This window comes from Nerophis ophidion, linkage group LG01, assembly GCF_033978795.1.
Source record: "Nerophis ophidion isolate RoL-2023_Sa linkage group LG01, RoL_Noph_v1.0, whole genome shotgun sequence".
In the NCBI taxonomy this organism is placed as follows: domain Eukaryota; kingdom Metazoa; phylum Chordata; class Actinopteri; order Syngnathiformes; family Syngnathidae; genus Nerophis; species Nerophis ophidion.
In genome coordinates this window covers 82,289,116-82,301,530 of record NC_084611.1, presented here as the reverse complement: position 1 = coordinate 82,301,530, position 12,415 = coordinate 82,289,116, and the positions used below count along the sequence as shown (strand labels likewise).

Below are 12,415 nucleotides of genomic sequence, written 5' to 3'. Positions count from 1 at the left end.
ATTCTGTCCGGGGATCTACTGTACCATGAATATAGTGTACTGCCATGAAAGCGAGTAAAATAAATTACTTAGTTCTTTTTGCCTTTTGTTTTGAAGACAACACTTACAAAACTCCACAAAGACGTTCCTGGTCGGGTCCAGAGCGACTGAATCGAAATTCTTCCCCACCAGGACTTTAACAGGTTCTTTATCCCAGTCCTCAGGGATGTCTTGGCTGCGATAGTGAGGCTGCATTACAAAACAAGTTGGATTAAAAATTATTTGTGTAATAATGTCCGTGTGTGTATGTGTGTGTGTGTGTGTGTGTGTGTGTGTGTGTGTGTGTGTGTGTGTGTGTGTGTGTGTTTTACCTTGGCCGTGCCATCCAAGACCTGCTGACACAAGCTCGGCAGCACGCTCACAAGATCCTTCCCATCGGCTATGAACTTCTGCCCCGTGTTCATGTTGACCAGGCGGACCGTGGGGGCCTCGTCAGCCGACACGCCAAAATAGTTCAACACGAACGACAGCTTTGCTGACACGTCGATGGTGATGAACAGCATCTACACAAACGATAACGTCGTGTTATGTCTTGGCGAGGTTTCTCGTTGAGTCTTCAATGAAGCTAACAGACATGTTTTTGTAAACATCGACCCCCATTGAGCCTTCAATTTACCTAACGTAGGGGTTTTTGTTAACATTACGACAAGTTAGAATTTTCAACAAAATACAAACCCCGTTTCCATATGAGTTGGGAAATTGTGTTAGATGTAAATATAAACGGAATACAATAATTTGAAAATCATTTTCAACCCATATTCAGTTGAATATGCTACAAAGACAACATATTTGATGTTCAAACTCATAAACATTTTGTTTTTGGGCAAATAATCATTACCTTTAGAATGTTCATGCCTGCAACACGTGACAAAGAAGTTGGGAAAGTTGGCAATAAATACTGATAACGTTGAGAAATTCCCATCAAACACTTATTTGGAACATCCCACAGGTGTGCAGTCTAATTGGGAACATGTGGGTGACATGATTGGGTATAAAAACAGCTTCCATGCAATGCTCAGTCATTCACAAACAAGGATTGGGAAACGGTCACCACTTTGTGAACAAATGCGTGAGCAGACTGTCAAAACAGTTTAAGAACAACATTTCTCAACGGACTATTGCAAAAATTTAGGAATTTCACCATCTACGGTCCGTAGTACCATCAAAAGGTTCAGAGAATCTGAACGTAAGCGATGATATAACGGACCTTTGTTCCCTCAAGCGGTACTGCATCAAAAAGCGACGTCAGTGTGTAAAGGATATCACCACATGGGCTCAGGAAGACTTCAGAAAACCACTGTCAGTAACTACAGTTTGTCGCTACATCTGTAAGTGCAATTTAAAATTACTATGCAAAGCCAAAGCCATTTATCAACAACACCCAGAAACGCCGCCGGCTTCGTTGGGCCCGAGCTCAGCTAAGATGGATCGATGCAAAGTGGAAAAATGTTCTGTGGTCTGACGAGTCCATATTTCAAATTGTTTTTGGGAAACGGTGAACGTTGTGTCCTCCGGACCAAAGAGGAAAAGAAACATCAGGACTGTTCTAGGTCTAAAGTTGAAAAGCCAGCATCTGTGATGGTATGGGGGTGTATTAGTGCCCAAGGCATGGGTAACTTACACATCTGTGAAGGCACCATTAATGCTGAAAGGTACATACAGGTTTTGGAGCAACATATGTTGCCATCCAAGCAACGTTATCATGGACGCCCCTACTTATTTCAGCAAGACAATGCCAGGTCACTTGTTACAACAGCGTGGCTTCATAGTAAAAGAGTGCGGGTACTAGACTGGCTTGCCTGAAGTCCAGACCTGTCCCCCGTTGTAAATGTGTGGCGCATTATGAGGCCTAAAATACCACAACGGAGACCCAGGACTGTTGAAAAACTTATAAGAATGGGAAAGAATTCCACCTGAAAAGGTTCAACAATTAGTTTCCTCAGTTTCCAAAGGTTTATTGAGTGTTGTTAAAAGAAAAGGTGATGAAACACAGTGGTGAACATGCCCTTTCCCAACTACTGTGAGTTTTCCTTGCCCTTACGTGGGCTCTACCGAGGATGTTGTTGTGGTTTGTGTTGTGGTTTGTACAGCCCTTTGAGACACTAGTGATTTAGGGCTATATAAATAATCATGGATTGATTGATTGATACTTTGGCACGTGTTGCATTCAACTGAATATGGGTTTAAAATGATTTGCAAATCATTGTATTCCGTTTATATTTCCATCTAACACAATTTCCCAACTCATATGGAAACGGGGTTTGTACGTGTTTTTAATGTCTATTAACGACAAGTTACTTTGAAATTCTGTAAAAGACCACATCGTGTTTGAAAAGTGTGAAGGTTTGTTTTGGAAAGACACAGAGAGACATGAAGGGATGGTACCTTTCCCTTTAGGCTCTTGGCGAGGGTCCGGACTTGGTCCACCAGCTCAATGTGGGTGTCCATGGTGGAGTTAATGAAGAGCAAGCAGTGAAAGCGAATACTAGAAGTGAAGATATTCTCTCCTGTCTGAGTGTACCGAATGTAGACTTTAGGTGAAAAAAACAACACTTTAATTTGAAATGCTTTGAAAGTCTTTACCTCCTGATTGAAGGGAATGATGAGCTCCAGGCTGTTGTCTATGATGAAAATGGTCAGGTCGCTTTTGTTAAACTTGCCGTCTTCGGACAGGGCGAAGTCTGCTCTGCCTTCGTCAAACTACACAACACGAATATGTTTTATTACGGACGGTAACGGAAAACCTAAAAGCCAAAAAGAACCCGACCTTCTTGAAAAGAACCACTGTTTCACTTTTCAACTCGTACTTCTGGAAAACCTCCGGAGACGTCGTGATGCCGAACTCCGTGCTAACCATCTCTGTAACGAACTCGGAGAACTCCTTAGCAGCATCGCTTTCCGGATTCTGAATAGGAAAGAAGCACCATAGCAGATCTGATAAATAGTAGTCCCACACTACAACGCAGTGTGGGACAACTTACGTGGAAGAATCCGACAACGGAGACGTTGTGGGTGTCGATGAAATGGGCGGCGGACTTAGCGGAGTCTAGTACCGCAGCGCCAGGTCCTGTTCGACGCTTCAACCACTGGACAATTCCTGAGACTGTCCTCTTACCTGTACACAAATCGTGCGGATTTGGCGTTAACACGCTGAAATATCTCAAACAGCATCGATAGTCAAAAGAGCAGAAGCTTGGAGAATCTTATTAAAACTGAAGAATATGTGTGGGTTAGCTAGCAACGGCTAGTTTAAAGGGGAACGTTATCCCAATTTCAAAAGGGTTAAAAACAATAAAAATCAGTTCCCAGTGGCTTGTTGTATTTTTTGAAGTTTTTTTCAAAATTGTACCAGTCCCCGAATATCCCTAAAAAAAGCTTTAAAGTGCTTGATTTTCGCTATTTGCGATGCGACTATCCATTTCCCTGTGACGTCATACAGTGCTGCTAATGTAAACAAACAACGGCGAATAGCACAGCAAGATATAGCGACATTAGCTCGGATTCAGACTCGGATTTCAGCGATATAACAGATTACGCATGTATTGAAACAGATGGTTGGAGTATGAAAGTATTGAAGAAGAAACTGAAGCTTTTGAGCGAATAGCTATTGACGCTATTCATAGCCATCGCATGGCCGAATAGCTGCGTTAGCATCGCCGGTAAAATGTGCGGACCAAACGATCGGGACTTTCGCATCTCGTGACACTGGAGCAACTTAAATCCTTCGATTGGTAAGTGTTTTTTTCGCATTAAATGTGGGTGGAAGTAAACGTAATATAGTTGCAAATGCATCTGCAGGTTATCCATACATCTCTGTGCCATGTCTGCTTTAGCACCGCTTGTAAATAGCATATTAGCATCGATTAGCATAGCTTGTTAGCATCGATTAGCTGGCAGTCAACATTAACAAAACTCTCCTTTGTGAATTTGTTGACTTTATAGTTGCAAATGTATCTGCAGGTTATCCATACATCTCTGTGCCATGTCTGCTTTAGCAACGCCGGTAAATAGCATGTTAGCATCGATTAGCATAGCATGTTAGCATCGATTAGCTGGCAGTCAACATCAACAAAACTCACCTTTGTGAATTCGTTGACTTTATAGTTGCAAATGCATCTACAGGTTATTCATACATCTCTGTGCCATGTCTGTCTTAGCACCGCTGGTAAATAGCATGTTAGCATCGATTAGCATAGCATGTTAGCATTGATTAGCTGGCAGTCAACATCAACAAAACTCACCTTTGTGAATTCATTGACTTTATAGTTGCAAATTCATCTGCAGGTTATCCATACATCTCTGTGCCATGTCTGCTTTAGCACCGCCGGTAAATAGCATGTTAGCGCCGATTAGCGTAGCATGCTAGTATCGATTAGCTGGCAGTAAGGCCGCGACCAAATATGTCTGATTAGCACATAAGTCAACATCAACAAAACTCATTTTTGTGAATTCGTTGACTTTATAGTTGCAAATGCATCTGCAGGTTATCCATACATCTCTGTGCAATGTCTGTCATCGCCGGTAAAATATGGAGCCACTTTGGTACATTCAATGGTGGTCTGGCGGCAGACACTTTGGCATCTTCGGGCCAGTGGTGCAACTTGAATCCCTCCCTGTTAGTGTTGTTACACCCTCCGACAACACACCGACGAGGCATGATGTCCCCAAAGTTCCAAAAAATTGTCGAAAAAACGGAAAATAACAGAGCTGAGACCCGGTGTTTGTAATGTGTTGAAAATGAAAATGGCAGCTGTATTACCTCGGAGACGTCACGTTCTGACGTCATCGCAAAAAGAGCGATAAACAGAAAGGTGTTTAATTCGCCAAAATTCACCCATTTAGAGTTCGGAAATCGGTTAAAAAAATACATGGTCTTTTTTCTGCAACATCAAGGTATATATTGACGCTTGCATAGGTCTGGTGATAATGTTCCCCTTTAACACAGAGCGGTCAAGCGAACATGTTTCTCTACGTCAACCAACAAGTTTTTGGATGGGAAAGGTGTGATATTCAGCTGGCTCTTACCGGAGACTTCAGTGGATCATGGAACCTCCTCCTGTAGCTGTCAAAAAGGCAGCTGTGTGTCACGATCCGCTACTCAGATCGTTCATTGTTTCGCCTGTTGATATGTTTTTGATCAACCTCGGATCCTGCCGATCCGTTCAGTTATGTATTTCCTTGTTTAGATTTGTCACCATGGTTTCGTCATTTGGTTCACCTGCTCTGGCGTCAAGCGCACCTGTGTTCTGATTATTGTTTCTAAGTCCGGTCTTAGCTTCGCGTGCTTTCGGCACGTCACCGTTTGTAATTTTCGTATCCTGCTAAGCTTAGCGTTAGCCTAAGTGCGTAGGCACGTGCTTTGTTTTGCCTTTTTGTCAGTTTTCTTTTTATTTTTGTATATCAAATCAAGTTTTACCTGCAATCCTGCCTGTCTGATTATCGTGCATCCAAGAGGTGACAACTTCGCGCAACAAGATGCGCCACAATTGTGACACTGTGATCTTGGCTCCTCGGCTTCTCTCAAAGACACTGGCGTTCACCGAAGCCATCCGACTTTCAGGTATGACAGTATAATCTCACTAAAATACTATTAACACAATAAGCAGATAAGGGATTTTCCAGAATTGTCCTAGTAACTGTGTCTAATTACATCTGAAACGCACCCACTGCCAGTGCCTGACTCTAACTTTCCTCATCCACAAATCTTTCATCCTCGCTCAAATTAATGGGGAAATTGTCGCTTTCTCGTTCCGAATTGCTCTTACTGCTGGTAGAGGCTCACATTATAAACAATGTTCAGATGTGAGGAGCCCTACAATCCGTGACGTCACGTGCACATCGTCTGCTACTTCCTGTACAGGCAAGGCTTTTTTATTAGCGACCAAAAGTTGCAAACTTTATCGTGGATGTTCTCTACTAAAATATATAAAAATATCGCGAAATGATCAAGTTTGACACATAGAATGGACCTGCTATCCCCGTTTGAATAAGAAAATCTCACATCAGCAGGCCTTTTAAAATGCGTAGCAAAGCCTTTTTAAAAAATGTATTTATATTATTTTCTAGCTCGAGAAGGGTCAGTTTCTTGAGAGACATATTACTGTCGATCAAAAAGTGGGTGTCAAACAGACGTTGTTGATGCAGGCCAGAAAACACACAAGTCTGCGTTTTTGGAGGGTTTTACCGGTGAAGTCGACGGGCTGCGTGCGGTCGCCGTTGACGAAAAGTCTCAAGACGGGGAAGCTGGTGATGCCAAACTCTTCGCCCAGCTCCGTCTCCTCGGTGACGTCCACTTTGGCCAAACGTATGTCTGCTTCGTCCAGCTTCAGCATCTTTGCGGCCGCGGCGTAGATCGGTGCCAACTTCCTGCAGTGACCGCACCATGGAGCATCTACACACACATACACACACACACACACACACACACACACACACACACACACACACACACACACACACTTAGGTCAGTTGAAATAGCGACACAAGGCCTTTTTTCTGATTCAGTGAGCAAGTTGCTGATAAGAAGAAGTCAAACCTTTGCTCTTTGCAGAGTTGAGACGTGGGAGAGTTGAAGCTGACAACATCTGGACAACGTGCACACACACACACCTGCGCACACATCTGTAGTTTCCTCACTGGTTGTTTAATTATTATACTGTATGGCAGGGGTCGGGAACCTTTTTGGCTGAGAGAGCCACAAAAGCCAAATATTTCAAAATGTATTTCCGTGAGAGCCATATCATATTTTTGAACACTGAATACAACTAAATGCGTGCATTTTTAAGTAAGACCAACATTTTTAGAGTAGAATAAGTCTCTTATTCTTTTTAATAACATTGTTATTCTGAAGCTAACCAATAATAAATAAAATGTCATGTCTGTTGATCATGTTTTTGTTTGGCCAAGTGCTGTTTGTCCTTTGGACTCTTTAAGTTCCTGTTTTTTTCCCACTCCCTTGTCTGGTTTCCTTGGTTACTCATTTTGTCCACCTGTCTCAGGTGGACAAAACACCCGCTCACCTGCTTCCAGAGCACTAATCAGAGGCAGAATTTAAGCTTGTCTTTGCCAGTCAGTCGCCCTGTGCTGACTTGTTTCATGCCTTGCCATAGTTTTGGACTCCAAGTAAGTTTTGTTTGATTTATCTTCTTAGTCTGTTTATGCGTTAGCTTTGTTCTTTCGCCCAAGTTGTGCCTCAGCTGTGAGCCATTTTTGTTTGTATAATTTTTTAGTTAAAATTAAATCATGTTTTTACCTAAATGCCATGTCCCGAGTAGTCCGTCTGCCTTCCTGGGAGAATGACCCCGCAGCAAGCTGCAACCCCCCACCCCCATCGTGACATAAAATAGGTCTTACCATTAATGCGACTTCTTAAACAGGTGCGGTAGAAATCGGATGGATGATATAAATGCATGAGAATGTTTTATATTTTGCACGTTATTTTTAGCACTGTGATTACCAGCGAAATTATTCATAATTATCGCATTAAGCAATGTCAGCTAAGATTTATCTGAGAGCCAGATGCAGTCATCAAAAGAGCCACATCTGGCTCTAGAGCCATAGGTTCCCTACCCCTGCTGTATGGGCTTTTATGATTATGATCATGCTTTATTTTGATTATATGGAAGCGTCTTTGAGTGCCTTATAAAAGCACTTTATAAATAAAAAGAATTGCATGTATTATTTTTATAGTATGGACTTCACATAATCATTTAAATAAGAAAAAATGAGAAAGATGTTTTTAAAATATTCCACATTTAATGAATCTTAATAATAAATATATACTCAAAATTCTTGAGACACATCGAATAAAATCTTGATTTTCCAATAAATGATTTAGGTATTTTCTGTTGTATTTTCCCCCCCACATTTATGGATTGTCATTTTAATATAATGAAGTGTGAATGTAGATTTTTTTTTTTCATTTAGAAAACTCAAAAAATTTGCTTCTTTTTTGCCGAGGTAATTTACTTGATTTGATATTTTTTGTATGTTTTGATTTTTATTTAAAATTGGGAATTTTTAAAGACATTTTCCTTTGAGTGTTCTTTTTTAAACGCACAAATAAAACATTTTAATATTTTTTCTTTATCCGTCTTATTTTACTTTGGAATAATTTTTTTAAATTTTCATTAGACTTTATCGTATTGTAAAGAAAATTTTATACCATTAATATATCTTGGAGCGGAAAAGTTACATTTTAATAAATTTTTCCATTTTTAATGATAAACACATTTTTTTTTCTGTCAGAGTTTTTTTTGTGACGAACCCCAAGATGCAGAGATGGAGGCAGGCATGGAGTGAGAAAACATGATTTCATTTAAATAATAGAACAAAAACAAACAAAAGGGTACTAACACAAAGCGCGCACAAAAGCACAAAGCAGATAAACTAAGGGAGCTAGCATGGGAGCTAGAAAACAAAAATGAACTTAACATGGAAGCTAGCAAGAATCGAGCAAGAAACAGATGTCGTACATATAATATAAAAACAAACTTGGAAGCAGGGAACAAAAGGCAGTAAGCTAAAAACCGCAATCAAACATAGCTTACCGCAACGCTGCATAGACAAGACAAAATACGATACGACAAGTAGCAATGACAAGAGCGACATCAACATGACAATAATCCAGCAACTGACAGGAGGACAAAAACAGATTTAAATAGAAGTGGGCTGATTGACACCAGGTGTGGCCAGGTGCCAATCAGCCGCAGCTAAGGGAAACAGCACACAGGGGGAAAAAACAGGAAACAGACAAAATAAGAGCACTGACAGGAACTATAAACAGGAAATACTAAACACACAGAGGAACAACTAAAACACACAAACTGTGTGTGTATATTTTGTGAGTTTCATCATAATCTTTTGAATTGGATCGATTTATTATTTATGCGTCAATTTTAGTTGAAATTCCCCCTAAAAAAAAGTCCATGTTTGGTTGTTGAACTGAAATGTTATTTAATGTATTTATGTTTTCAAAATGTATGTAGATCCTTTTTCATTACAAAAAAAGAATTTGAAACATATTTGAATGAGTACTTGAATTCCTTAGAGATTGTGTAGATATTCTTGAAAAAATAATGTTAATAGCTCGGTTGGTAGAGCGGCCGTGCCAGCAACTTGAGGGTTGCAGGTTCGATTCCCGCTTGTGCCATCATAGTTACTGCCATTGTGTCCTTGGGCAAGACACTTTACCCACCTGCTCCCAGTGCCACCCACACTGGTTTAAATGTAACTTAGATATTGGGTTTCACTATGTAAAGCGCTTTGAGTCACTTGAGAAAAAGCGCTATATAAATATAATTCACTTCACTTCACTACCGTATTTCCTTGAATTGCCGCAGGGCATATAGTATGCCGGGTCAAACTCGCTTCCCAAAATAATTAGCGCATGCTTAGTATTACCGCCTGGTCAAACTCGTGACACTTCCCCTGTCATCATTTTCAAAATGGAGGAGGCTGATTTCAATACCGGTAATTTGAAATCGCATAAAGGGAAGAAGATTAAGAGCTATTCAGTAGGATTTAAGGTCCAAGCTTACATCACACTCAAATGTTTTACTGCATGCCTTTGGTAAGTAGCGGAGTGAGAAGAGGTTTTAAATGAATTAGCGCCCCGGCGGCAATTCGAGGAGATACGGTATTCTAAAAAAAATATATTTTAATTTTTCAAACTTAAAAAAGTGCCAAAACAATGCAGTATTTATGTTGAAGTAAAACATTGTATTTGTGAAGAAAAAAAAACATGTTTGTTGCATATTAAAAAAGTAAAGTTTTGTCCTTACAGAATTCCACCAGTAAAAACTTGGTCTGGTTGAGCGCGGTGGCAAAGTTGACGGCGTGAAGAACCATCACGTCTCGCTCCTCCTTGATCTCCGTGGTCTTCTCCTCCTTGGCTTCTTCTTCCACTTCCTCCTGGACTTCCTCCTGGACTTCCTCCGTGGCGTTCTGTGTCCCCGCTGAAGCGTCGTTGGCGTGGCCGCAGGAGGCCCACAGCAGCATCAGCAGCACGGCCACGGACAAAAACGTCTTCATGTCTGCCAGCTGCTTCCTCCCCTCAGGTGAGAACGACTGCAAAGGTGAAAATGTGTCACACTTTTTTTTTTTTTGGGTGCCAACAAAACGCTGAGCGTGTGTGTCAGAATCCTACTGGTACTTTCCTGTCGGCCAATCAGACGCTGCGCCTGCAGGTCGTGCACCAATGAAAAAATGCCCTGTAAGTTTCAGTAGGAGGAAAACTGGATGATCGGGTGTAAACACCTGAGGAGTCATCACACGTACGCCTAATTAACGTCTACTCCTCCTCTCTTTGTCTTATCTTGAACATTTCTTTACTCTTTGACTTTGCATGCAGATTCCTCTCAAGTTACCTACAAAAAGTCACACTTTTTTTTCCCAATTTCAGTCTCTTTTTAAAAAAAAATTTTTTAGCATAACTTAATGCAAGGGTCACCAACCTTTTTTAAAGCAAGAGCTACTTCTTGGGTACTGATTAATGCGGAGGGCTACCAGTTTGATACACACTTAAATAAATTGCCAGAAATAGCCAATTTGCTCAATTTACCTTTCCATCCATCCATCCATTTTCTACCGCTTATTCCCTTTCGGAGTCGCGGGGGGCGCTGGCGCCTATCTCAGCTACAATCGGGCGGAAGGCAGGGTACACCCTGGACAAGTCGCCACCTCATCGCAGGGCCAACACAGATAGACAGACAACATTCACACTCACATTCACACACTAGGGTCAATTTAGTGTTTCCAATCAACCTATCCCCAGGTGCATGTCTTTGGAGGTGGGAGGAAGCCGGAGTACCCGGAGGGAACCCACGCATTCACGGGGAGAACATGCAAACTCCCCCTTTAATAAATAAATATATATATAAATAAAAAATGGGTATTTCTGTCTGTCATTACGTCGTACATTTTTTTTTTCCTTTTATGGAAGGTTTTTTGTAGAGAATAAATGATGAAAAAAACACTTACGGTTTAAAAGAGGAGAAAAGACGAAAAAAATGAAAACAAGATTTTGAAACATAGTTTATCTTCAACTTCGACTCTTTAAAATTCAAAATTCTACCAAAAAAAATGAATAGAAAAACTAGCTAATTCGAATCTTTTGGAAAAAAATAAAAAAACAATTTATGGAACATCATTAGTAATTTTTCCTGATTAAGATTAATTTTAGAATTTTGATGACATGTTTTAAATAGGTTAAAATCCAATCTGCACTTTGTTAGAATATATAACAAACTGGACCAAGCTATATTTCCAACAACGACAAATCATTATTTCTTCTAGATTTTCCAGAACAAAAATTTTAAAAGAAATTCAAAAGACTTTGAAATAAGATTAAAATTTGATTGTACGGATTTTCTAAATTTGCCAGAATAATTTTTGGGAATTTTAATCATAAGTTTGAAGAAATATTCCACAAATATTCTTCGTCGAAAAAACAGAAGCTAAAAATGAGGAATTAAATTAAAAAGTGTTTATTATTCCTTGAAATAAAAAAATAAAAATACTTGAACATTGATTTAAATTGTCAGGAAAGAAGAGGAAGGAATTTAAAAGGTATATGTGTTTAAAAATCCTAAAATCATTTTTAAGCTTGTATTTTTTCTCTAAAATGGTCTTTGTGAAAGTTATAGGAAGCAAAGTAAAAAAATAAATGAATTTATTTAAACAAGTGAAGTCTTTAAAATATTTTCTTGGATTTTTAAATTCTATTTGAGTTTTGTCTCTCTTAGAATTAAAAATGTCAAACAAAGCGAGACCAGCTTGATAGTAAATAAATACAATTTAAAAAATAGAGGCGGCTCACTGGTAAGTGCTGGTATTTGAGCTATTTTTAGAACAGGCCAGCGGGCGACTCATCTGGTCCTTACGGGCACCCCCTTGGTGACCCCTGACTAAAGTAAAGAAGGTGTTTCCTGCTACTTTTACACAATTTGGATTCTTTGCAAAACTGGCTTGACATGACAGTTGGTTTTAATTACTAAACACATTTCCCACATTCTGCTCATTATTCACCTTTTTTACGTCTGTTTTCACTGTAGTAAATCTTGTCAATGGATAATAGCATAGAAAATAAAGTTGTATATTTACAAATGTGTATACTATATGTTGGTTACATGAAACTGACATTCACAGGAGATCTTTGATTTAAAATTAGATTGTTTTTGGTCTTGTTTCGTTTCTGGACTTTGCTGCTGTTTAATACTATAATGCCTTGAACATATTTTTCAAGAGAATGTAGAAAATATATTTATAAATATGTTTTATATTTTTCTAATGTATATTTTAATAGCAATATATTATGTATGATAATATTTTAAAACATTTTTTTTAAATAAATATACTGTGTGCTTAATTGCAGCAT

At 39.5% G+C, this 12,415-nt stretch overlaps 1 protein-coding gene across 1 annotated transcript in view; it reads right to left on the bottom strand.

Moving 5' to 3' along the window:
* pdia2 (protein disulfide isomerase family A, member 2) overlaps positions 1–10,133 on the bottom strand; it is a 28,543-nt gene extending 18,410 nt beyond the window's left edge. Inside the window, exons 1-8 of the mRNA XM_061913388.1 lie at positions 9,822–10,133; positions 6,224–6,430; positions 3,021–3,154; positions 2,807–2,944; positions 2,623–2,739; positions 2,425–2,550; positions 351–542; positions 108–228 (exon numbers count right to left, since the gene is read on the bottom strand). Coding sequence (XP_061769372.1) covers positions 108–228; positions 351–542; positions 2,425–2,550; positions 2,623–2,739; positions 2,807–2,944; positions 3,021–3,154; positions 6,224–6,430; positions 9,822–10,071 — 1,285 coding nt within the window. The 5' untranslated portion in view covers positions 10,072–10,133. The remainder of the gene's footprint in view (positions 1–107; positions 229–350; positions 543–2,424; positions 2,551–2,622; positions 2,740–2,806; positions 2,945–3,020; positions 3,155–6,223; positions 6,431–9,821) is intronic.
* Between the last annotated feature and the right edge of the window lie 2,282 nt (positions 10,134–12,415).